Consider the following 27,031-nt stretch of genomic DNA (forward strand, 5'->3'; position numbering starts at 1 on the left):
AAACCAGGTATATAGCAAGGGGTTAAAAACAAAGTCACTGATGAATGATAATCACTTTTTAACAGAGTTCATGCAATTATCTTAGTTGGAAAGCTACTGTCCCAAGTCACACAATGTATGCTCTGCCACATGATTACATATGAAAATCAGTTCTTAAAAGAAATTATTTTGCATTTGGTGCTGACAGAGCTCTTGAGAAAGTGCTATACAAACTGAAGTTTATAGAAATTTTTAAGTGATAATCTTAAAATACCATACAAAAATGTGTAAACGAAAAGATGTTTTAGAGTTGCAGGGCATTATAAAATCCGCAATGCAGATTAAAAGATCGTCTCTTCTGCATTTAAAAAAATCATTAGCATAATCTTACAAGTTCAAAATTGCATTTTCAGTCAGCAGCAAAAGGTGCCAGGTGCACCAGCACACTTCACAGGACCCCACGAACGACCGCAGGGGCGCTGGACCTTTGGAAGGGCTCAGCCGGCACAGCTCCCCATGCTCATGGGTGCACATGGGAGAAAGAATTTGCAACAAGTCTCACCTGGGAGATACTCTAGCATTAAAACGTTTATACCCCTCTTTTATCTACCCTGTCAGAGAGGAAAACTGCTTTTTAAAGATATTATAAACAATATAAATTCTGATAGTAAAGCACTGTAAAAATTAGGTATGATATTTTTGGCACAAAGCACTTTTAAAATCTGAGCTCATTTTGCAAAATATATGTCTGAAATTTCTTACTTGAAAATAAAAACTTTTAACATACACACAATGTGTAAATGATTTTATGAATGAATGAATTAGATTCTGTGTTTCCTTATATACTGAACATCCCTTCAGTATACTTCAGTACCAGATATCTGCATGCAGACCTCCACATTCTACATCATACAGATATTGCCTTTCAATATTATCTTTTTGTATGTATTTGGATTCAATACTACTTTCCAGAAAAGCTATATGACCAATTTCAGACATACCATGCTTGCTATCTTTCATGGACCAATAATATTAAAATCTGCACCAATATATTCAGGCATTCCATTTATGTTTTCCAGCACTTAAAATTCAGCAAAACCTGTTTTTGACATTTCTTATAGCATTCCTTCAAAAACAGGAGAAGCTTCGTCTGATGTAAAAAAATTAAAATGAGTCCACAAGGCAGTAATTTTTCCACCAAAGATCTCACTCCATCTGAAAAGCACTGCAGAACAATATTTAAGTCTGTCAACTTTCACAGAGCCATTAGGTGCAAAGTCTGCTAAAAAAAAAAAAAAAAAAAAACTTGTAACATACCATGACAGCTGGGTGTATTTCTTACTGAATTGCACAATATAATTCAATTTTTTTCCTCCCTAAAATGTTTTAGGGTATGTTACAGCTGCTAAAAGGATTTCTGTTTTTCTTGGTCCTCTGTTTGTTGGGTCTAAGATTGATGACATCTCCACCATTAAGGGTACTTGAATTTTGACCCGAGTGACTTCCAATAGATGTATTAAAGACACCTGTATAAATGGAGGGAAAACAGAGAGTGATACTGATATAGCTCAGGGTTAGCAATTACAGATGGTGCATCTAGCATCTTAGTAAATCAGTAATATTTTCAATATTTACAATTTTAAGCTTTTGTTTTCATTTCATATATTTTTTAAAATAAAGTAAATTCTACCTCCCCCGACCCGCTTTTTAAGTAAACATGGGCTCGAACTCACAACCCTGAGATCAGGAGTTGCATGCTCTACCAACTAAGCCAGCCAGGTTCCCCACATTGAATTTACTTTTAATAGCCAGTACACATTGTTTGTCAAAGTTCAAAGGTTACAAAAGGGATTAAAGTCTCCCTTTCAAATCACTAGTTTACCTTCCTAAAGCATGCATCTTTTAACAATTTTCTCATGCATTCTTCCAGAGATATTTTATGTATATTTAAGCAAAAATGCATACACATTCTTTTTTCCTCCCTTAATTACCAAAATGATGATTAACTGTACACACTGTTCCGTGTCTTTTCATTAACAATTTCTGAAATTTGGAAACAGTAAATATGATAATTTTAATAATTTCTCTTATTATCTTTTACATCATATAATTTCCTCAAGCATATCAGATTTGTATTGACAATAGTATTTGTGAGATTTTATGTTAATAAAAACACTGCATATGTAAAAGCTGCAGTAATGTAGGATTTTCCTATCTTGGCTAAAACAACAACGAAATGGTCTACAGATAATTAAAGTGATAAGTAGGTAAAAAGATGAACTAAAAGAAAACTTTTAACTGTTATAGTTTCCATTCTGAACTGTGCTGCTCTTAAACTATAATCTCTAATTTATAAACTACTTATCACCCACGATACACAAAAGTCTGGGCCCGGGACACTGTCAGCAATACAAAGATGACTAAGGCCAATTCCTGCCCACAACAAGCTTACAATCAGGAAGTGAGGTGAGCTGGAATACACATAAGAAATGCTATAGATCCTCTAGCTTAAGTGTCATAAAAGAGACCCAAGATCCCACAGACGGGTCCAAGGAAGGACCAGTTATAGCTACTGTAGAAGAAAGGACACGCTAATAAAAAAGGTAGCACTGGACAGCTGGTAGTGCATTGGACTCACATCTCTCTTCGCTGAGAAGCAAAGCAGAGTGGCCATGGCTCTAGCTAGATACATAGTGAGCAGAGAGAGCTTTCTAGACAGTCCTTGAGGAATGAATAGTTCTTTGACAGGGATAGGAAAGAGAGAGGTCATTCTTTCCTTTTTTTTTTTTTTAAAGATTTTATTTATTCATTTGAGAGAGAGAGCACAAGTGGGGAAGCGGCAGGCAGAGGGAGAGGGAGAAGCAGGCTCCCCACTGAGCAGGGAGCCCAATGTGGGGCTCGATCCCAGGACCCTGAGATCATGACCTGAGCCGAAGGCAGACGCTTAACTGACTGAGCCACCCAGGAGCCCTGAGAGAGGTCATTCCTGATGGAAGAACCAAAATAAGCCAAAATAAAGAAGATAGTACTAGAATGTTTAAGAAACAGCAAGACCTCTGGCAGAACTGAAAAACGGGGTACATAAATAATAGTGGGGCAAAGGCCACACGGAAGGATAGACAATATTGTCTTTAGATCTCAGAATGAAGAGAGCTGCATTTAATATTCTCCACAATATGAATCTATCAAAGGGCTTTACTCAGTGAACTGGAAGAGACAAGAATGGAGCCCAGAAGACAAGACCAGACAGAAGCTTATTACAACTGTCCTATTTTTGTTTCACAGAGCATTTGAGGTGTCTGACAGTAAGAACATATGCACTAAAAATGGCAAAATAACAACAAAAAAGAAGCCAGAACCAAGGGGAAAAAAAGTTAAAAGAGGTCAAGAAAATAAAGTATGTGATCACATGTATGTAGTGGGGGAGTTGGGGACAGAATACAGATATGAAGTCTCTAAGGGACTACACAGAAGCTTTAGAAACAGAAAACTTGGATCTAAACTTCCTGGAAGCCAAAACAAAGAGCAAGACATGGTCAGTCAGTTATTGTTATAGAGAGACAACATACTTATTCTTCAGGAAATGTTAGACTTTGCAGGCATTTATTTTTTATTTGTTTATTCATTTATTAAGATTTTACTTATCTACTTGAGAGAGAGAGAGAAAGCTTAAGAGAGAGAGAGAGCACGAGCAGGGGGGAGGGGGATAGAGGGAGAAGCAGGCTTCCCGCCGAGCAGGGAGCCCAATGCGGGGCTCGATCCCAGGATCCTGGGATCATGACCCGAGCCGAAGGCAGATGCTTAACTTACTGACCCAGCCAGGTACTTCTTTGTAGGCATTTAGCATTAAAAAAAAAAAATCAGTAAAGTGTATGGAAACAGTACAAGTACAGAATCAGAAGAAAAAGTGTTAAGACCTCCTTAATACAGAGGACAGATCTTTATAAAAAGTCTTTATCTCTGCTCTCTTAATATAGAAAATGGATTTAGAAAATTCAATAGTTAAAAAAACCTTTTAACTCAATATACCTTTTAATTTGAGACCTGATATTAAGTTTAATAACTGCTGATCTAATACTTTCTAATCACATTTCTTAAAGAAATGAACATATTATATTAAAAAAAAAAATAGTAGGGGTGCCTGGGTAGCTCAGTCGGTTAAGCATCCAACTCTTGATTTCAGCTCAGGTCATGATCTTGCGGTCCTGAGATTAAGCCCCGCATCAGGCTCTGCGCTCAGTGTGGAGTCTGTTTGTCTCTCTCCCTCTACCCCTCCCCCCACTTGCTCTCTCTCTCTAAAATAAATAAATCTTTTTTAAAAAATAGTAAATATGGGTGCTTGGGTAGCTCAGTCAGTTAAGCATACACTTTTTTTTTTTTTTTTAAAGATTTTATTTATTTGACAGAGAGAGACACAGCGAGAGAGGGAACACAAGCAAGGGGAGTGGGAGAGGGAGAAGCAGGCTTCCCGCAGAGCAGGGAGCCCAATGCGGGGCTTGATTCCAGGACTCTGGGATCGTGACCTGAGCCGAAGGCAGACGCTTAACGGCTGAGCCACCCAGGCGCCCCAAGCACACACTCTTGATCTCAGCTCAGGTGTTGATTTCAGGGTTTTGAGTTCAAGCCCTGAGTTGGGCTCTATGTTGGGCATGGAGCCTATTTAAAAAAATTTTTTAAAAGATGGTTAAGAAAATAATGATAATAATGAATGGAAAATAAATTTACTAGGTAAACATGGGATTAAAATTTCTTGGGTACTTACCAATTTTGTTACTACTTGAATGCATTAATTCTGGATCCTCAGCTATTTGCTGTTTGAGTTTCTGAAGATATTTTTCAGCCAAATATTTAAAAACTAGAATAAAAACAAAAACAAAATTCTTACCAGGTCAGTATAATTTATGCATGTAAAATCTGTTGTTTCATATCACTCACTGTAATACTGTATACTTGCTAAAAACACTTATTTATTTTTAAATATTTGTATTCTTTCATTCATCCTTACTAAACACATTTAAAATTAAATTGGAAGTATACAATCTAGTTGAAAAAAATTCAACTTTTAAAAATTACTTGAGCAGGAGCGCCTGGGTGACTCAGTCAATTAAGGGTCTGCCTTCGGCTCAGGTCATGTTCCCAGGGTCCTGGGATCAAGCCCCGTATCCGGCTCCCTGCTCTGCAGGAAGCCTGCTTCTCTCTCTCCCTCTGCCTGCCACTCCCCCTGCTTGTGCTTTCTCTTTCTCAAATAAAATAAAATAAAATAAAATAAAATAAATAAATAAATAAATAAAATATTTAATAAAATATCAATGTCAAATAAATAAAATCTTTAAAAAATTATTTGAGCAATACCTAAGAACAATGGTCATAATAAATATATATGGCATTTTATTAGCAAAGAAATGAAATAATACTTGCAGTCACTAGTTTTAGGTACTTGAATAGGGATCAACATTCAGCAACACTACGCTAACTCAGTCTTAAAAAGATGGCTCCTTTTTTTTTTTTAAGATTTTATTTATTTTTGAAAGAGAGAGACAGTGTGCACTCACGAGCATGAGCGGAGGTGGGGGAATGGGCAGAAGGGCAGAGGCAGAAGCACGACTCCCTGCTGAGCAGGGAGTCCGATGCAAGACTAGATTCCAGGACCGTGGGATCATGACCTGAGCCGAAGACAGATGCTTAACCAACTGAACCACCAAGGCACCCAAGATGTCTCCTTTCTTTAGGTGAAAAAAACTATGCAGAAGACACTTGAGCAACAATCAAGTTGCAATCTAATAAAATAAGTGGCAGTTCTGGAATGAGAAAAATAATCATCTTTCTCTACTCTCACTTTCTTAAACTAGGAAATGTTACTAAACAAATTAAGGTTAGGGGTGCCTGGCTGGCTCAGTCGGTAAAGCATGGGACTCTTGATCTAGGGGTCATTAAGTTTGAGCCCCACACTGGGGAGAGATTACTTAAAAAAAAAAGCCCCCAAAACCCCCAAAAAACAATCTGGGGTGCCTGGGTGGCTCAGTCAGTTGGGCGCCCACCTCTTGGTTTTGGCTGAGGTCATTATCTCATGGGTTGTGGGACTGAGCCCCTCACTGGGCTCTGCACTCAGCAGGAAGTCTGTTTGATAATTCTCTCCCTCTGCCCCTCCCCTGCTCTCTCTCTCTCAAATAAATAAATAAATCTTTTTATTTTTTTTTTAAATTTTTTATTTTTTTATTTTTTTATTTTTTTTAAAGATTTTATCTATTTATTTGACAGAGAGAGACACAGTGAGAGAGGGAACACAAGCAGGGGGAGTGGGAGAGGGAGAAGCAGGCTTCCCGCAGAGCAGGGAGCCCGATGCGGGGCTAAATAAATCTTTTTAAAAACACACACACAACAACAACAAATTAGGGTCATTGTAACTACCTAATGGAATATCCACTATAGAGTAGTCCTTAAACAAGTCAGTAACTTTAAAAGCTATGCATGAACAACACATACATGCATATACACTCGTATATATACAGTTATATTTTTAAAGATAAAAAACAAAAAAAAACCCACCAAAGTTTTTCTGTAGAGAGTAACAAGTATTCAGAGTCACTGGTAATTTAGTTAAGGACTCTAAGAAGTATCATGCCTCTAAATTTTACTTGATTGTTGAGAAGAAAATTCTGTTCTTATTACATATATGATTTCTGGAAACCACAATAGAAAAAACATAAGAAGAATAAAACAAACTTCCTGCTATTAATTTTTTTTAAAAGGCAGTTTACCTTCAGTCACATTCAGATCTTCTTTCACTGATGTTCTGTAGAATCTTAGCTTCAACTTTTTTGCCAGTGCCTCAGCTTCCTCACTATATATTGATTAAAAAAAAAAAAGGCACTTATCAGGGTACTTTCTGATAGCTTGTTTTAAAAAATCATTTTCATTACATTTACTGAATACATGTTGGGGGTGGGGGTGTCAGACCTTCCAGACCAGTTGAAAGCTATGTTCTTAGTGCTTAGACAGGATTTTTGATTTTCAGTATTCTTGGGGGATGAACACCACTATACTGTCATTTATATAGTCACTAAACTCTAGCCTTAAAATGGCTAAATATCACTTTACTTTATATAATACTTAAATTAACTTTCTTTTGTTTTTAAAAACATTTGAATTTAATTGCACTCTGAAAATCTTACACTGCATTCCTTACTTTACTCGTAACTGGCTATGAAACTACTTTGCTGCCAAAGCCAAAGTCATTATATTAACAACTGTCTATGGGAGCAGACTCCTAATTTTAGTTTATTATGACTCCTGGTCTTAGTTTTATTAAGACTGTAGTAGCTCTGCTCTGTAATCATTCCCGGTGATTCCACCCCACCCCCCACCTTCCTCCTGGTCCTCACATTCTTGTGTAGCCTCCTCCTACACTGTATTCAAGGTTAGTCTGTGTGATCAATAATACACAGAAGGCATAGAATGTGACTTCTGAGATGAGGTCGTAAGAGACTTTATGGCTTCTGCTTTGCCCTGTCTTGAATCCCCTGACAGGGGAAGCCAGCTGCCATGCTGTGCCAACACTCAAGCAGCCCCAGGGAGAGGTCCACGTGGCAAGGAACTAAGGCCTCCTGACAAGAGCCAAGTGAGGGAGCCATCCTGGAAGTGGGTCCTCCAGCCCCAGTCGAGCCTTTACACGACGACCGTTCTGGGCAACATCATGACTGCAAGCTCACAAAAAACCCGAACCAGAACCACCTGGCTAATCCACTCTCAAATTCCTGACCCACAGAAACTGAAATAATAAATTTTTGTTGTTTTAAGCCACTAAGTTTTGGTTATACAGCCACAGATAATATAAGAACATACAAAAAAATAAGAAGATAACAAGCAAATATTTTCAAAGTTGGCAAATCCGTACAGACAGAAATTATCTATATGCCCTGTTCACATATTTGAGCATAATGTTTCTGAATACACAAAACAGTATGAATCTGAACTACTTACCCCTTTAAACTCATCAACACAGGATAGCTACTTGCTCTTGATATTAAAACATACAGGGATATTTTTCTTAACATTCTTACTATATCTAGATTTGCTTTAACATCAAGAGCTGGATTTGTGGTATAATACTTAAAACTGGAATTCTACAAGGGCCTTCAAAATTTATTTCCTTTAATTTTCTCTACTTACGATTTCATGTGAACTTTTTTTTAAACCCAAACCAATCACATAGAATAGCTCACAGAAAATTTAAGGATAAGGCAGTCTCTATAAAAGGTGTCCTAAATTTTTTAAATCTATGCAAAAATTAAAACAGGTTTTAACTTTATAGAATTACCACTTCCCCCTCAAAAGTGGGCATCTTACTTCTTTATACAAGAATCGTCCAAGAGGTCAATCTTGTTTTGCACAAGTACAGTTGGTATGTCTCCAACTTCAGCTACTACTTTCTCTCTCCAACTGGAAATTGCTTCAAAAGATTCCCTATCTGTGGTAGAAAATACGAGCACACAAGCCTGGGCTCCTGTAAGGTCACAAAATAAAAATGTTATTTACATTAATGAAGCAATCCTATACAGGATGAGAGCAACTTTTACCTATTCAATTTTTTTTTTTATTGAAGTATAAATAAGATACAATGTTATGTTAGTTTTAGGTATATCAAAACAATTTTTATGCAAGTGAATATTAAGCTCATCTTTGCAGCACTCTGCTTATGTTTATTATTATTTTTTTAAGATTTTATTTACTTATTTGACAGAGAGAGAGTGAGAGAGGGAACACAAGCAGGGGGAGTGGGAGAGAAAGAAGGAGGCTTCCCGCAGAGAAGGGAAGCCCGATGCGGGGCTCGATCCCAGGACCCTGGGATCATGACCTGAGCCGAAGGCAGATGCTTAACGACTGAGCCACCCAGGCACCCCTCTGCTTATGTTTTAACATATAAACTCTATTTTCCTACTCCAAGAACCAGTGGTTCTCAAAATTGTGTACAAGTGTCAAAGTACCCTCAAAACTATACATTCTTGTTAACTAATTGTTAAATAAGAGCTTGGAAGAAAAAAAACCTGTACACATTCTTTTTGGAACACCATGAAACACTGCTGTATTGGGTATTACAAAAGCAAAAGAGAATGGTAAGCCAAGTATGAATGATAGGCTATTGCCAAGTTCTTCCTATTAATATCTATCATTTGCTTCTGAATTTCTTTTAGCACAGATTTAAGAAAAATCTATGAGAAAAAAATCATAATTTTCTCATTCTACTTAATTAAAAAAAATCTTTATTATTTTATTTTAGTAGCAGAATACCAGTGATGTTAATGAACATAATTTAAGAATTAGTGTCAAAGTTAAAAATATATATATATATTTAAAATAGAGGAAAAGGTTTAATTTCATTTATCCTGTTTAACTGCATAATTCCCATGCTCAATGACAATATCTTAACTTTCAATTATCACATTAGGTTGATAATATCTAAGATTAAAAATAAGCAGCAACCTTCTGAAAAAAGCCCTTTTGTTTTATTTTTAAGTAGGCTCCACGCCCTGAGATCAGGAGTCACATGCTCTACTGACTGAGCCAGCCAGGTTTTATAATCATTTATAATCATTTTATAAATGATTAGATGTTAAATCAATCAGGCAGCATGGTGACAAAGGCAGATACATAGGCAACAAGAGAAAATCGCCTTGGGGTCAAGAGGATTTCCTGGAATCAAGGGACGTTTTCTTACTGTTATCCTTCCTTCCAGATCCCTCAGGTATAAAAGTTTCCTCTAAGACTCAAAACATACATACCTGGGCTACCTAAGACACTTGAAAGCCAAAAAAGGCCTGTGTACCACCAAAGGGAATATTGTAGTAGAAAACAAGAGCATGAAAGAGAAAAACCAGCCATTCATTATTACTGTAAAAGCAGAGGCTTCATACAGGAAAATCTTCCCTACTCTAAAGCAGGTTTTATTTATTTATTTATTTATTTATTTTTAAGATTTTATTTATTTATTTGACAGAGAGAAAGACAGCGAGAGAGGGAACACAAGCAGGGGGAGTGGGAGAGGGAGAAGCAGGCTTCCCACCAAGCAGGGAGCCCGATGTGGGGCTCGATCCCAGGACCCTGGGATCATGACCTGAGCCGAAGGCAGATGCTTAATGACTGAGCCACCCAGGCGCCCCCTATAACAGGTTTTAAACCAAAGAATATATTAATTACAAAAATTGTCTAAGTTAATACAAAATTGGGGCAGGGACAGGATACAACACAGACAGAAGCACCTTAACACTTTCCAGGAATTTAAGAAGAGATAAAACTGACCAGGGGCGCCTGGGTGGCTCAGTCGGTTGAGTGTCATAGACTCTTGATTTTGGCTCAGGTCATGATCTCAGAGTCATGAGATCGAGCCCCGTGTCTGGCTCCATGCTGGAGCCTACTTAAGATTCTCTCTCCCTCTCCCTCTCCCCCACCTCTCTCTCTCTTTCTCAAAAAAACAAAACAAAAAACCTCAACACTGACAAGATCACACTAGATACTAGTAAGTAAATTTATATTTACTTGAACTCTAATATTTACTTCAACATTATTTCATTATACTTTGACTAAGAAACTTTTTTTTTTAAGATTTTATTTTTAAGTAATCTCTACACCCAACATGGGGCTCAAACTCACAACACTGAGATCAAGAGGTGCATGCTCTACTGAGCCAGCCAGGCATCCCAAGAAACTGTTCTTTATTATAAAACTCTATTAGCTTTAAACCTAGAATTTTATATCCAGTCAATTGTTCTTTGAATCTGAGGGCCCATTAGAGTATTTCCAGGAATACAAAGTCTTAGACAACTTAAGAAAAAAAAAAACAACTCTTAGAGGAAGTATATTTTAATAATAATATATAAAAAAACTAAGCAGATGGTGCCACAGATATGGACAGCAAGAATGATTAAGAAAAGCAAAATGTTATTTAAAACATCTTTCTTTCTTTCTAAGATTTTATTTTTAAGTAATCTCTACACCCAACGTGGGGCTCAAACTCACAACCCTGAGATCAAGAGTCACATGCTCTAGGAACTGAGCCAGTCAGGCGTCCCAAAATGTTGTTTAAAAAATCAATGATCAACGGATAAAAGAAAAAGTATGTCCATAACAACTTCAAAATATTTAGTGGGAGACTGAGTGAGGAGAGACCAAAGGAATGTGGAAAAGTACTAAAGTGCCAGTCTAAAGAGAAGGAAGATGCACTGTTAAATATGTCTAAGCAATCAAGGGAGGTAAATAAACACAAATATGGGTAGAAACACCTGAATTTCACTGTAGCTGTGAACAGTTCTTGCCTGTTGCTAATATCCTCAAAGCATATGTTGCAGGTGGCACTCAGCTTTTTTTTTTAAGATTTTATTTATTTGAGGGGCGCCTGGGTGGCTCAGTCGTTAAGCATCTGCCTTCGGCTCAGGTCATGATCCCAGGGTCCTGGGATCAAGCCCTGCATCGGGCTCCCTGCTCGGCGGGGAGCCTGCTTCTCCCTCTCCCACTCCTCCTGCTTGTGTTCCCGCTCTCACTGTCTCTCTCTCTGTTAAATAAATTTAAAAATCTTAAAAAAAAAAGACTTTATTTGAGAGCGAGCGAGCATGAGTGGGGGGAGGGGCAGAGTGAGAGAGAGAGGGACAAGCAGACTCCCCGCTGAACGGGGTGCTGGACATGGGGCTCAATCCCAGGACCCCGACATCATAGGCTGAGCCGAAGTCAGATGCTTAACCAACTAAGCCACCCAGGCTCCCCACACTAGCTTTTCTGAATCTGGGCTTTTTCTGATGCTTCAGAAAGACTCTTCGGCTTGCCCAAACTAAAGGGAACTCATACCTCTGGGGAGAACTTGAATGTATGGGAGATGGGATAAAACCTCAGCCTCACTCTGGTGGGACCATCTTGAGGCATGGCTACATGGTGCCTCATGATTCCCCAACTGCCTACAGTAATAATTAACTCATTAATGCACCCTTCATTGGTTTTTCTCCCTTTCTCCCCAGTCTCTCACTTCTTCTTCCTGATCACCTACCAAATAAACCAGCCCCACCAAGTTGTGCCAAGAACTGTTTTGTAGATTACTTCTGCAGATATAATAATTCTCAGAAATGAGGGACAACAACTTGTTTTAATTTCCCCTAACTGAATATTATCATCCATACATACAAATACTCTGTGAAATTGTGATGCATTATGGTTCTTTTCTGCTTAGGAACCTCCCTCTTCCCCCTCAAAAAAGCCCTAATATATACTTTAAAAAGTTAAAGACTATACAAAATTTTGAGTGAGGTACCAATAAAACAGATGACAAATACCAGATTCCAAATATGTGTGGAAAGATCATTCTTTGCAGAATTTGCAAAGGAAATGCCCATAAATCCATTATACAACTTTGGAACTCCCTCACAAGCACTCCAAGAAATTATTATTATTATTATTATTTTTTAAGATTTTATTTATTTATTTGACAGAGAGAGACACAGCGAGAGAGGGAACCCAAGCAGGGTGGGTGAGAGAGGGAGAAGCAGGCTTCCCGCGAAGCAGGGAGCCCGATGTGGGGCTCGATCCCAGGACCCTGGGATCACGACCCGAGCCGAAGGCAGACGCCCAACAACTGAGCCACCCAGGCGCCCCCCAAGAAATTATTTTTTTAAGAATTGAGAAGAAGGGGGAAGGATTTCTTTTGAGAAAGTGCTGTCCACACCAACCATTCTCTCTCTCTTTTAAAAGATTTTATTTACTTATTTGAGAGAGAAAGAGGGGGGGGGGAGCAGAGGGAGAGGTACAAGCAGACTCCCCTCTGAGCAGGGAGCCCAACATGGGACTCCATCCCATGACCCTGAGATCATGACCTCAGCCGAAATCAAGAGTCAAACATTTAACCGACTGAGCCACCCAGGTGACCCCTTTCTCTCTCTTTTAAGGTGGGGTGCTGTGGGGGAGAGTACTATCATTACCTCCCTCATCTCAATCTAGAAGGAATGGACCTCAGCAAGACCACTTAAGTAGCCTGGTATGTGTTCCCAGCAACTGGGGGACACTCTGGACTGAGGGTGCCTTGATTCAAGCCTAAGGAAGATGCAGTGGCTGGGAATGACAGCAAAAAGGCAAGACCAACAGACAAAAAGAAAAGAGTTGCCTTTGGGAGTAACCGCGATCCTGCCAATGGCAAGACAAAGAGTGGACACGAATTTCATATGGATAGAGGTGAACCACATCTCAGAGAAAATGGGGTCATTTTAACTCATGTCCTATAGGACTGCTTATTGGATGACGGGAGTTTAGCGTAAAGGAGGGTAGAGGTGGAAGGCAACTCTCACAAAGGGCAGCAAGGAGGAAAAGCAACTGCAAGAATCAAACATACATGTGGCCAAAACAAATATCCCCCAAAATGGGAACCTTGGAGGAATCCAGGACAATCTCCTAGAGAAAGAATCATCTTGGAACACCTGCCACCCAGATGGCCCTAACATCAGACAATACCACCCGTAACAGTGCTCCTGTCTGGGGCGTCTGGCTGGCTCAGTAGGTAGAGCATGCGACTCTTGATCTCGGGGTTGTGAGTTTGAGCCCCCATGTTGGGCAGACAGATTACTTTAAAAAAAAAAAAAAAGAGTGCTTTTGTCTCCCAATTCCATTTCCTCCTGGGCCTGACTGCGGAGAAGAAAGACACACCTCCAGCAAGTCAAAGACAAGTGAGAGGATGGAAGCAACCAACATTTTCTTCCCAGACCACAGATACTAACTGGCCTACTAAAATTATATTTGTAGTTTTCATTAATGCACAAGACTGGCTATTCTAACTACCAAAATGAGATTATGTTTATGACTAGATATAACTATGAGGCAGTTGAGAAAAACTACTTAAGAGTGACCAGAAAAGACATGAGCTAAAGGGAGTTTTCTTCGAGGGACAAGAAAGAATTTCCCCTCCCCCTACTGCCTACTAAAAACAAAGGGATGGTGACAGACAAAAACAGAAGTTGCATTTTGGTATCTCCATGAACTCTGTTCAACATATCAACTACTATGAATATTCTTTTTTTTTTAACATTTTATTTATTTGAGAGAGACAGAGATAGCGAGACACAGCACGAATGGGAAGGAGGGGGTGAAGCAGACTCCCCACTAAGCAGGGAGCCCGGCGTGGGGCTCAATCCCAGGACCCTGGGATCACGACCTGAGCCGAAGGCAGACGCTTAACTGACTGAGCCACCCAGGCGCCCCTATAAATATTCTTTTTTTTTTTTTTAAGATTTTTTATTTATTTATTTGACATAGAGAGACACAGCGAGAGAGGGAACCACAAGCAGGGGAAGTGGGAGAGGGAGAAGCAGGCTTCCCGCTGAGCGAGGAGCCTGATGCGGGGCTCGATCCCAGGAACCCGGGATCATGACCTGAGCCGAAGGCAGACGCTTAACAACTGAGCCACCCAGGCGCCCCCCCCATAAATATTCTTAATGAAAAATGATCCTATACTGTTATCCTTTCTTTTTCTTCCTTTGACCTCCAGTTCTGTGTTGGTACCAGTCATCTTTAAGAAAATTAATAAAGTAGGGCGCCTGGGTGGCTCAGTTGGTTAAGCGACTGCCTTCGGCTCAGGTCTTGATCCTGGAGTCCCTGGATCGAGTCCCGCATCAGGCTCCCCGCTCGGCAGGGAGCCTGCTTCTTCCTCTGACCCTCCCCCCTCTCATGTGCTCTCTCTCTCTCATTCTCTCTGTCTCAAATAAATAAATAAATAAAATCTTTAAAAAAAAAAAAAAAGAAAATTAATAAAGTTTTTGAAAAAATGTTAATAATGCTTTAATTTCTCTGATGCAGTCATTTGGACATATCTTACGCCCTTGATATTACAGGCAGCCACTGTTCTCTAACTGTATATTTTAAAAAGACCTTTATTCTCCTACTAGTCAATCTTCCTTCAATACTACATATTATAAGAATCACACCATTAGAAGTTACTTTGTTGGGGACCTGGGTGGCTCAGTTAAGCGTTATTTTTATATATATATATAATTTATATATATATATAATTATATATAATTATAAGATTACCACTGGCAATTTTTTTTTCTCATTTATAAATTAAAAAAAATTTTTTATTGTTATGTTAATCCCCATACATTACATCATTAGTTTTAGATGTAGTGTGTTCCATGATTCATTGTTTGTGTATAACACCCAGTGCTCCATGCAGAACGTGCCCTCTTTAATACCCATCACCAGGCTAACCCATCCTCCCACCGCCCTCCCCTCTAGAACCCTGTTTGTTTTTCAGAGTCCATCGTCTCTCATGGTTCGTTGGCAATTTATTTCTAATTAATAAGATCTTTCAAAAAAAAGTTACTATTTCTGAATGCAATTCAGAAAAAACTCAAGACACATAATGTTTAGAGAGTAACTCTGTCCTCAAATTCTGAAAGACCCTAAAAGATGGTCTCTAGTCTTGCGAGTGTGGCTGAGGACCAGCAGCATCAGGGTCACGGGGAGGTTGCAGAAATGCAGAATTTTAGAGCCACCCACAGATCTACTAAATTAGAGACTGCATTTTAACAAGTTCCCCAGGGGATTCATGTGCACACAACAATTTAAAAAACAATGCTCTAGGGCGCCTGGGTGACTCCGTTGGTTAAGCGACTGCCTTCGGCTCAGGTCATGATCCTGGAGTCCCGGGATCGAGTCCCTCATCGGGCTCCCTGCTCAGCAAGGAGCCTGCTTCTCCCTCTGACCCTCTCCCCTCTCATGTGCTCTCTCTGTCTCATTCTCTCTCTCTCAAATAAATAAATAAATAAATCTTAAAAAATAAAATAAAATAAAAAAATAAAAAAAATAAAAAACAATGCTCTATATAAGATGGCACAAAATTTAGTAGAGCGGGCCAATCAGAAACAGAGGCTTTATAATTACATATATATTATTCTAGATTTTAAATGCCTGTCCCTTATTCTTGTTACACTCTATATAATGTGAAGCACACAAATTAATGAACCAATCTATCACAGATTCCACACTCACATAATTTAAAACAAATCTAAAGGACTTGCATAGTCTAATTCTGTTGTTCCTTAATTTTTGCATTTATAACAGAAATTTATAAACAGCTTCTTATCCAGAGCCATTTCATTTCCAACAATTTATATTCACTTACATTCGTGAAAGATGATCCTTAAAAAAAATGTTTCCTTCTATTTATGAGCATAATCTCACATAATAGGCCTCAAGTCTATAACTTCATTTCTCCATATTGTTAGTCAAAAACATTTTTTTCTTAGAAACAAATCACAGTAAAAAAAACCACAATGAAAATGTTTTATATTGTACATAACTTTCTGTACTAAGTATGGCTTCTACTGCCTAGGGTGGATTTCTTAAGAATTTAAGAGGAGTCACTTGGGATCCCATAAGGGTTTCTAATGTGATCTGTGTTCTGTTCTTTACAAAGTCATGTTTCAACATGTCTCACTACACAATTAATGCAGCATTCTAAAAATATAACTGTGGGGCGCCTGGGTGGCTCAGTTGGTTAGGTGACTGCCTTCGGCTGAGGTCATGATCCTGGAGTCCCAGGATCGAGTCCCGCATCGGGCTCCCTGCTCGGCGGGGACTCTGCTTCTCCCTCTGACGCTCCCCCCTCTCCTGCTCTCTCTCTCTCATTCTCTCTCTCAAATGAATAAATAAATCTTTAAAAAAAATAAAAATAAAAATATAACTGTGCCTTTATTTTTTATTTTTTAAAGATTTTATTTATTTGACAGAGAGAGATACAGCGAGAGAGGGAATAGAAGCAGGGGGAGGGGGAAGTGGGAGAGGGAGAAGGAGGCTCCCCACCGAGCGAGGAGCCCGATGCGGGGCTCGATCCCAGGAGCCTGGGATCATGACCTGAGCCGAAGGCAGACACTTAACGACTGAGCCACCCAGGTGCCCCTAACTGTGCCTTTAAACAATGGTTTTTTATGGTAGGTCTTTTAAATGAATTATAATAAAATTTTTCTTCTTTAAATAAAAATTTTTAAAATTTTTATGTATTTTGAATAATACATTTCTAGGACATAAATCAGTAAGTCCTAATTTTATAAGGCATGGTGGTTCCATCAATAAATTGATATCTTAATGCATTTTTCCCAGCCCTTACATTCTCTTCCTAATCTTCGTTTCTATTTAATTATATCATCATATTTGAATCTACACTAGTAGCAGATGATTACCCAGTTGCCTAGCTGGCGTCCAATTACCCTCCCTCCCTGAGAACACCTCTCCCTTACTGTATAGTAGCCTATGGTTTAGGCAGGCTAAACCTACCCTCTGCTCCGGGGGAGTAGGCCCTAAGTGCACCAAGCCAATTAGGGTAATCACATTCCTCTAACTACTTACAGTGATCTGGTCAAGGGTGATCTAATCAGATAAAAGCTCAGGACTTTTGATCCATTGTTGTGGGAATTAACTCTTTCCCCCCAAGGATGTGAACAAAGCATGTGGCTTCCATTGCTGATGGTAGCAATCTTGTAACCAAAAGAAAAATCAGCATGAGGAACCCTACACTGGAAGTGAGGCAAGTTAGGAGAATCAGTGGGGTTACAGTAAGAACAAACTATAACTAAAAGCTACGCTATTTCCACTTTTCTTTGTAGTTTAAGTTAGTTTGAGGTTGCTTTTCTGTTCTCAGCAACCAAAAGCATTCTGATGGAACCTCAAAGGAAAGCATATAAGAATATTCAATATGCCATTTCCCAAATTTACATATAATTGCCACTTTCTATTACTTAATTCATTTTGGGATGTGATGTTTATTCTTATAACTTAGAAAAAGAAGATGAAACATAAGACCTGTCTCAGTATCCTATGTTCTTTGCCGTTTTAACATGGTTGAACTAAAAAAATTACATTTTAAGAAAAGCCTTTTTTTTTTTTTTAAGATTTTATTTATTTGACAGAGAGAGACACAGTGAGAGCAGGAACACAAGCAGGGGGAGTAGGAGAGGGAGAAGCAGGCTTCCCGCGGAGCAGGGAGCCCGATATGGGACTCGATCCCAGGACCCTGGGATCATGACCTGAGCCGAAGGCAGACGCTTAATGACTGAGCCACCCAGGCGCCCGAAAAGCCTTTTTTTTTTTTGACATATAATGTATTATTTGTTTCAGGGGTACAGGTCTGTGATTCATCAGTCTTACACAATACACAGCGCTCACCACCACACATAACCTCTTAAGAAAAGCTTGTAAGAGATAATCTATTTATAAGCTTAAGATCAACTTTAAGTTAAAATGTTAAGTATAGGGCGCCTGGGTGGCTCAGTTGGTTAAGCGACTGCCTTCGGCTCAGGTCATGATCCCAGGCTCCTGGGATCGAGCCCCACATCGGGCTCCCTGCTCAGCGGGAAGCCTGCTTCTCCCTCTGCCTGCCACTCCCCCTGCTTGTGCTCTCTGTCTCTGACAAATAAATAAAATATTTAAAATAATAATAAAGTAGACTACAGACTTTGTGCTTTGAGAGGAAGTCCCACAAATAAATGACAGAGAACATGGAGTATGTGATTCAGAGAAGTGGCTTGAAAGAGCCAAGGCTCAGCCCTACTCCTCCCTAGTCACATGATCATGGGCAAACCTCTCCTCTTCTCCGTTTGCTTCCATATCAGTGAAGTGGGGATAACTCTACCTACTCTGCTAGCCTTACAGGACTCCTGTGAGCCTCAGACACATGAAGGATGTGAAAGATACCTTTGTGGGGCACCTGCTCAGGTAATGATCCCAGGGTCCTGGGATCTGGCTCCCTGCTCAGCGGGAAGTCTGCTTCTCCCTCTGCCTCTGCCCCTCCCCGCTGCTCTCTCCCTCTTTCTCTCAAATGAATAAATAAAATCTTAAAAAAAAAAGGCGGGGGAGAACCCAAGCTATCTTTTTTCCTCACAAAAGAACACATATTTCATGCTGAGAATTTAGAGAAAAAAAGCTAGGTAAAAATGATGAAAATCTCATGTACTCCTACTATTTTTTTATATTTCCCCTAGGGTTTTTTGTTTTGTTTTCTTTCTGTATGAATGGGGTGAAGAGGTATGGTGGTAATAACCCCACTAAGAAAATACAAATAATTTTTACTCAAGAATTAACTTTAGGGTGCCTGGGTGGCTCAGTTGGTTAAGCATCTGCCTTCAGCTCAGGTCATGATCCCAGGGTCCTGGGATGGAGCCCCACATTGGGCTCCCTGCTCAGTGGGGAGGGAGCCTGCTTCTCCCTCTCCTCCCCACTTGTGAGCTTCTCTCTCTCTCTCTCTCTCTCTCAAATAATCTAAAAAAAAAATTAAAAAATTTAAGAATTAACTTTAGTTTTCGGGCCTGTTAATCAATAGTGCCAATGCTCATGAAATTAATAATTTGATAAAAATGCCATCTAGTCTAAGAGCTCTGAGCTGTAAGAACATAATTCCTGCCTCACGCCATGTTACAGGTGCTCAAGATCCAAACTAGCATCCACAGAAGAGCAACAGTCAAAACTACTGCCCCTGGGAAGGCTTTAAGGACACAATGAATAGAATGAGTAGTAGTGGTGGCACCATTAGAATGATACCTGAGAGGTGTACCTCTCTTAATTTCTCAAGAAACCAAAATGTCTTCTTAGAGGAGGCAGTGGAAGTCAGGTTTCCCTGGTACCAAGTCAGAAAGGCAACTTCTTTGGTTGTTTTAAACTTTTTTTATTTTATTTATTTATTTGCCAGAGAGAGAGAGAGAGCATAAGCAGGGAGAGCAGCAGGCAGAGGGAGAAGCAGGCTTCCCGCTGAGCGGGGAGCCTGATGCGGGGCTCAATCCCAGGACCCTGGGACCATGACCTGAGCCGAAGGCAGACGCTTAATGACTGAGCCACCCAGGCGCCCCAAAAGGACAAAATTTTAGAGGAAAATATTAACGGAAACTTTAGAAATTTCCATTTAGAAATTTCAGCTTTCCTTGAGGAATTTAACACTCTTAAGTGCTACAGCTGGAGTTCTTTCCTTTTACGTGTATCTCACACTTCTCTGAACTCTTAGAGCACTGAGACGGCTTTATCCCTGCAATTTCATGCGTCTTAACAAAGTGTCATCTTATTTGCAGGAACTTTACTTTTTCATGCCAGTTTCCACTCTCTGACCATAGAGTCATCTCCATGTGGTCGGAAATAGGCACTGAGCAATTTCTAGAACTGGGAATTAGAACTGGGAATGCCGGGGTGCCTGGGTGGCTCAGTCGTTAAGCGTCTGCCTTCGGCTCAGGTCATGATCCCAGGGTCCTGGGATGGAGCCCCGCATCGGGCTTCCTGCTCGGGCCTGCTTCTCCCTCTCCCACTCCCCCTGCTGGTGTTCCCTCTCTCGCTGTGTCTCTCTCTGTCAAATAAATAAATAAAATCTTAAAAAAAAGAACTGGGAATGCCTATGTGAGTCATATAATTCCAAGGCAGAGACAAACTATAGTACACAGCGTTATTTGCCACTCAACAAGATCATTAGGAGAATAATGACCTAAGAGGTTTTTAAAAATACTCTGAAATTAATTCAAGTCTTCTTATAAAGAAACCCTTCTATGTGGAATAAAAAAAAAGTGAAGCTCTTTGTTTAGCCAAAAGAACATGCCCAAACAAACCCCACAATTTACCTCGATAGTAGGCCTTTGTTATTGCATCAAATTCCTCTTGACCTGCTGTATCCCACAACATCAGTCTGACATCTTCATCATTAACTCTGAAACAAGAGATGAATTTATTTCATATGTAAAGAAAACATCTTTAGTAACATAGCTTTGTGCATATTTCTGTTTTTCACGTCGGAAGGTTTTAAAACTACACTGTTGGTTTCCACTCTGAAAAAGTCTGAGTGATTTTAAGTGCTGACACCACTACCAGTAGTGAAACTAAAGGGGTAAAGACATTCCCCCAAAGCTGTAACTTCCTACATGATTTGAGTTTACCTGTCATGTTTTCTCCTTTAACAACAGTCACAGACAGTGGTGGTTCCAGGACTAGCAGCACGGGGAAGGGGATTCCCTTAGGTCAGTACTTGCTCTCCTCTTGCTATAACATTCAGGTGCACAAGTGATAGAATAAGAATAAGAAAGGAAAGAAGCAAAAAAGGAAGAAAAGAAAGAAGGGAGGAAGAAAAGCAGCTTGGTTGCCCTACAACTTAGAAATTTACTCTTATTTTGTCATATAGTGCATTGCCTTATTCACAGTAGTTACATCTATAAAGTCACTGCAAACACTGAATTATCAAATACTGAAACACTGCTCCTAGGGCAAATACAGGGTTAGGTTCCTGTGACCCCTAGTTACATTTTCCCTAACGAATCAATACATAACCTTGTTGTGTTTTTTTTGTGGTTCTGTTTAAAGATAACTTATTTAATACATATTGTTAATTCATTAACATTGAACTCAAGGCCAATAGCACTGTAACTCATGCGTAAATGAAGTGTACCTAACATACATATTTTCTCTATAAGGCACATCATAGCCTTCTTGTACTTAGGAAAACTAGACAGCACTATGCTTGGGGGCCATTTTAAACAGCAACATCATCAACAAGAAGTACAAAAATGTGGCACAAAAACAGACATGAGAAAACACTTGTTTATAGTGTGAGGGATGAAGAAAGAAGGAAGAGGGTAGCCTTGTTCGACCTAAGCTGAGAATGTGTATGTAGGGTAGCAAATATTTACTGCTCTGTGCATATCCACGAATGACCACCAAAGTACTGGGAGTATTGACTCTGGCGATACAAATAGATTTTAGCAAGTAGATCAGTTGCAAATATGGAACCTATAAACAATGAGAACCTTAAAGTATAACTATGGAATCTACAAATAACGAGGATCACCTGTATATTTAAAATATTAATTTGGTTCAGATAACAAATATAAAAATGAACATCATGAAGGCTTAAAATGAATCCTCAAAATATCTGAGAAAGGAAGTAAACACAGAAGTGTTTATAAAAGAAGGCAATAGGGGGATGCCTGGGTGACTCAGTCGTTAAGTGTCTGCCCTCGGCTCAGGTCATGATCCCAGGGTCCTGGGATGGAGTCCCGCATCAGGCTCCCTGCTCAGTGGGGAGCCTGCTTCTCCCTCTCCCTCTGCTTGTGCTCTCTCTGTCAAATAAATAAAATCTTAAAAAAAAAAAAAAGACAGCAATAGAATACAAATTAGAAATCGAACAATCTTTAAAACAATGAACACACCTATCTTTAAGGCTAATGTCTAGGCTAGTCAGATTTGTTTAATGTTACTTATTTCTTTAGTATCTGTCAGTGTCTCTACAATTTAAAATATGCTTCGGGTGTGGGAGAATGGGCAAAATGAGTGAAGGGGAGTGGGAGACACAGACTTCTAGTTATGGAATGAATAAGTCACAGGAATAAAAGGTACAGGGAATATGGTCAATGACATTGTAAGAGCATTATATGGGGACAGATGTAGCTACACTGTGGTGAACACAGCACAACCTATACAGAAGCTGAATCATTCTGCTGTACACCTGAAACTAATGTAACGTTATATGTCAACTACACTCAAATGAAATGAAATGAAATGAAATGAAATGAAATGAAATGAAATGAAGTATCTTTAGAAGTTCTCAGGACTGGGGCGCCTGGGTGGCTCAGTCATTAAGCATCTGCCTTTGGCTCAGGTCATGATCCCAGGGTCCTGGGATTGAGCCCCACATCGGGCTCCCTGCTCGGTGGGAAGCCAGCTTCTCTCTCTCCCACTCCCCCTGCTTGTGTTCCCTCTCTCGCTGTGTCTCTCTCTGTCAAATAAATAAATAAAATCTTAAAAAAAAAAGTTCTCAGGACTAATGACAAAAACTGTTACTTTTTTTTTTTTTTAAGATTTTATTTATTTGACAGACAGTGAGCAAGCACAAGCAGGGGGAGTGACAAGCAGAGGGAGAAGGATAGCAGGCTTCCCGCTGAGCAGGGAGCCCAACGTGGGGCTCAATCTCAGGACCCTGGTATCACGACCTGAGCCGAAGGCAGATGCTTAACCAACTGCGCCCCTCAAAAAACTGTTACTTTTGATGTGTTTTAGAATCCAACTGGATTTCATGAAGTAAGATTTCCTTTTCAGGGGCACCTGGGTGGCTCAGTCGGTTAAGCGTCTGCCTTCGGCTCAGGTCATGATCCCAGGGTCCTGGGATTGAGCCCCGCATTGGGCTCCCTGCTCAGTGGAAAGCCTGCTTCTCCCTCTCCCACTCCCCCTCCCCCTGCTTGTGTCCCCTCTCTTGCAGCGTCTCTGTCAAATAAATAAATAAAATCTTTAAAAAAAAAAAAAAGATTTCCTTTTCATTGGAGTATTTAGTCCTGCCAAATCTGCTCTTATTTCTTTAAAACAAATTATTAATTCTCTAACTTTGAGATAGTCTTAGGATCCTATAATAGTTGAAAACTGTTCTGAGAGACAGGTAACTGTCCTTCCAAATAAAAGAGGCATGCCTTGTTTCATTGCACTTTGCTTTACTGTGCTTAAGAGAGATTGTTTGTTTGTTTTTTTACAAATTGCGGGTTTATGGCAACCCTGCATTCAGCAATTCTATCAGCACCACTTTTCCAACAGCATTTCTCACTTTGTGTCTCTGTGCCACATTTTGGTAATTCTTACTATTTTTCAAATTTTTTCATTATTATATTTGTTATGGTGATCTCTAATGAGTGATCTTCATGTTACTATTATAATGGTTTTGGGGTGCCAGAGACTGCTTCCACATAAGATGGACAACTCAGTGGATCAATGTCGTGTGTGCTCACACTGTTCCACCAACCAGCCCTTCCTCCATCTCCCTCCCTTTTCTTGGGTCTCCGTATTCCCTGAGACATAGCAATACTGAAATCAAGCCAATGAATAGCCCTACAGTGGCCTCTAAGTGTTCAAGTGAAAGGAAAAGCCACACATCTCTCACTTTAAATCAAAAGCTAGAAATGATTAAGCTTAGTGAGGAAAGCATGTTGAAAGCTGAGATAAGCGGAAAGCTAGGCCTCTTGTGCCAGGTAGCCAAGTTGTGAAGGCAAAGGAAAAGTTCTTGAAGGAAATTAAAAGTGCCACTCCAGGGGCACCTGGCTGGGTCAGTCAGTAGAGTATATGACTCTTGATCTCAGGGTCATGAGTTTGAGCCCCAAGTTGGGTGTAGAGATTACTTTAATAAACAAACAAACAAATAAATAAATGTGCTACTCCAGGGAACACACAGATGATAAGAAAGCAAAACAGCCTCACTGCTGTATGGAGGAAGTTTTGGTGATCTGGAGAGAAGATAAAACCAGCCACACATTCCCTTAAACCAAAGCTTAATCCAGAGAAAGGTCCTAACTCTCCTCAATTCTCTGAAGGCTGAGAGAGGTGAGGAAGCTGCAGAAGAAAAGTTTGAAGCTAGCAGAGGAGGGTTCATGAGGTTGAAGGAAAGATGCTGCCTGTGGAACGTAAAAGTACAAGGTGAAGAAGCAGGTGCTGATGTAGAAGCTGCGGCAGTTTACCCAGAAGCTCTAGCTAAGAGAATTCCTGAAGGTGCTACACTAAACAGCAGATTTTCAGGGTGGATGAAACAGCTTTCTACTGGAGAGTTGGCATTAAGGATGTTCATAGCTAGAGAGAGGTCAGTGCCAGGCTTCAAAGCTTCAAAGGACAAGTTGACTCCCTTGTTAGGGGCTAATGCCACTGGTAACTTTAAGTTGAAGCCAATGCTTATTTACCATTCTGAAAATTCTAGGGCCTTTAAGAATTATGCTAAATTTACTACTCACATCTGTTTACATGATGGTTTGCTGAATATTTTAAGCACACTGTTGAGACCTACTGCTGAGAACAAAAATTCCTCCAAAATTTGATTGCTCATTGACAATGGACTGGTCACCCAAGAGCTCTGATGGAGATGTACAATGAGAGAATGTTGTTTTCATGTCTGCTACCACAACATCCATTCTGTGGCCCATGGATCAAGAAGTAATTTTGACTTTCAAGCCTTTATGATTTAAGAAATACACTGTGTAAGGTTATAACTGCCACAGATGGTGATTTCTCTGATGGATGTAGGCAAAGAAGATTGAAAACTTTATAGAAAAAGATTCACCATTCTAGACGCCATTAAGAACATTCATGATTCACTGGAAGAGATCAAATATCAACATCAACAAGACTTTGGAAGAAGTAGATTCCAACTCTCATAGATGAGTTTGTGGGGTTCAAGACTTCTATGGAGGAAGTGACTGAAGAATGGGTGGAAACAGCAAGAGACCTGGAATTAGAAGTGGAGACTGATGATGTGACTGAATTGCTGCAATCATGTGATAAAACTTAAACAGATGAGGAGTTGCTTATTATGAACGAGCAAAGAAAGTGGTTTCTTGGCATGGAATGTACTCCTGGTGAAGATGCTGTGCAGACTGTTGAAATGACAACAAAGGCTTTAGAATATTAAATAAACTTAGTTGATCAAGTAGCAGCAGGGTTTGAGAGAATTTTTTTTTAAGTTTTTAATTTTAATTCCAGTATAGCTAGCATACAGTGTTACATTAGTTTCAGGTATACAATACAGTGATTCAATAGGGGTTGAGAGAATCGACTCCAATTTTGAATGAAGTTCTACTGTGGGTAAAATGCCATCAAATGGCATCATATGCTATAGAGAAATCATTCCTGAAAGGTAGAGTGAATCAATGAGGCAAACTTCACTGTTGTCTTACGTTAAAAAATCACCACAACCACCCCCACTTTCAGCAGCCACCACTCTGATTGATCAGTCAGCAGCCATCAACATCGAGGCAAGACTCTTCACCAGCAAAAAGATTCAGACTTGGTGAAAGATCAGAGGATGCTTACCATTTTTTAGCAATAAAGTATTTTTAAATGAAAGCATGTACATTATTTTTTTTAGACATAATGGTATCACATACCTAACAGACTACAGTATAATGTAAACATAACTTTTACATGCACCGCAAAACCAAAAAAATTCATTTGACTCGCTTTTTGCGGTGGTCTGGAACTGAACCTGCAAAATCTCCAAGTTGAGCTTGTAGTGGACAGAAATCTCATTAGAGTCAAGCATCAGTTTGTGTTTAAGAAGTATGAAAGGTGCCACCAATAAATATAAAACCGATACAAGATAGAAAGGGTGGGGAAGGAAGTATGAAAAAAGAGGGGAAATGAGGAAGGGAAAATAGACGAAAGGTGAAAAAAAGACAGAAGGATAAAAATACACAAGGTAATGTGTTAACTAACTAGAATGTAAATAAAAACTTTAAACATTAAAGAGAATGGAAAAAGAAAAAGAAAAAAAAAAAAGATACACACAGGACTGAGTATTTGAAAACCACCACCAACTGTCTCATTAGCCACTGCCATCAGACTGGATCCTAACCTTGGACTGTACTGCAATTAGTATTATTCCAGTGAAACCCTGGGATAGAGTTCACAAATCAAAACTGAGGGGATAAAGTAGCCAAGTACATACTGGATCTGTCGCTCCAAAAAATCAACTCCAATGGTTTTCTTGTAGTCTTTTGTAAAAATGCCTTTGCAATATCGCTGAATCATACTTGATTTTCCAACTGCTCCATTCCCTACAACCACCATCTTGATGGCCACTTCCATATCTTCCTCCAACATTTTTGTAGTTGAAAAGGCTTCTGAACCAACTTTAATCCAGGTGATCAGATCTTCTCAAATCTGTGATTTAAAATGAAGTTATTTTTCATAACATAGAAATTGTACAGAATATTACAATTTTATTTTATTTTTTTTAAGATTCTATTTATTTATTTGACAGAGAGAGACACAGCAAGAGAGGAAACACAAGCAGGGGGAATGGGAGAGGGAGAAGCAGGCTTCCCGCTGAGCAGGGAGCCCGATGCGGGGCTCCATCCCAGGACCCTGGGATCATGACCTGAGCCGAAGGCAGACGCTTAACGACTGAGCCACCCAGGTGCCCCAAAATATTATAATTTTAAAAACTGATTTATTTATTTGAGAGAGAATGTGTGTGAGCAGGGGGAGGTGCAGAGGGAGAGGGAGAGAATCTCAAGCAGACTCTCTGCTGAGCGCAGAGCTG

At 39.6% G+C, this 27,031-nt stretch overlaps 1 protein-coding gene across 1 annotated transcript; it reads right to left on the reverse strand.

The window, feature by feature from the left end:
• Positions 1-337: 337 nt before the first annotated feature.
• Positions 338-26,644, reverse strand: RAB23 (RAB23, member RAS oncogene family). Its single transcript, XM_021692007.2, has 6 exons — positions 26,435-26,644; positions 20,595-20,680; positions 8,326-8,482; positions 6,738-6,820; positions 4,742-4,834; positions 338-1,505 (listed from the first exon to the last, which is right to left on the reverse strand). Exons 1-6 carry the CDS (start codon positions 26,587-26,589, stop codon positions 1,366-1,368), a joined length of 714 nt encoding a protein of 237 aa, XP_021547682.1. The 5' UTR covers positions 26,590-26,644; the 3' UTR covers positions 338-1,365.
• Between the last annotated feature and the right edge of the window lie 387 nt (positions 26,645-27,031).

Source organism: Neomonachus schauinslandi, chromosome 8 (genome assembly GCF_002201575.2).
Source record: "Neomonachus schauinslandi chromosome 8, ASM220157v2, whole genome shotgun sequence".
Lineage (NCBI taxonomy): Eukaryota > Metazoa > Chordata > Mammalia > Carnivora > Phocidae > Neomonachus > Neomonachus schauinslandi.

Bases quoted from the DNA above. Each gene is read 5' to 3' on its own strand.
- RAB23 (XM_021692007.2), bottom strand. From the start codon at position 26,589: ATGTTGGAGGAAGATATGGAAGTGGCCATCAAGATGGTGGTTGTAGGG. The intron at 20,681-26,434 runs GTATGTACTTGG...CTCTTGTTTCAG, and splicing joins TTTTTGGAGCGACAGATCCA to AGTTAATGATGAAGATGTCA. The intron at 8,483-20,594 runs GTAAATTGTGGG...GTGACCTTACAG, and splicing joins AACAAAGGCCTACTATCGAG to GAGCCCAGGCTTGTGTGCTC.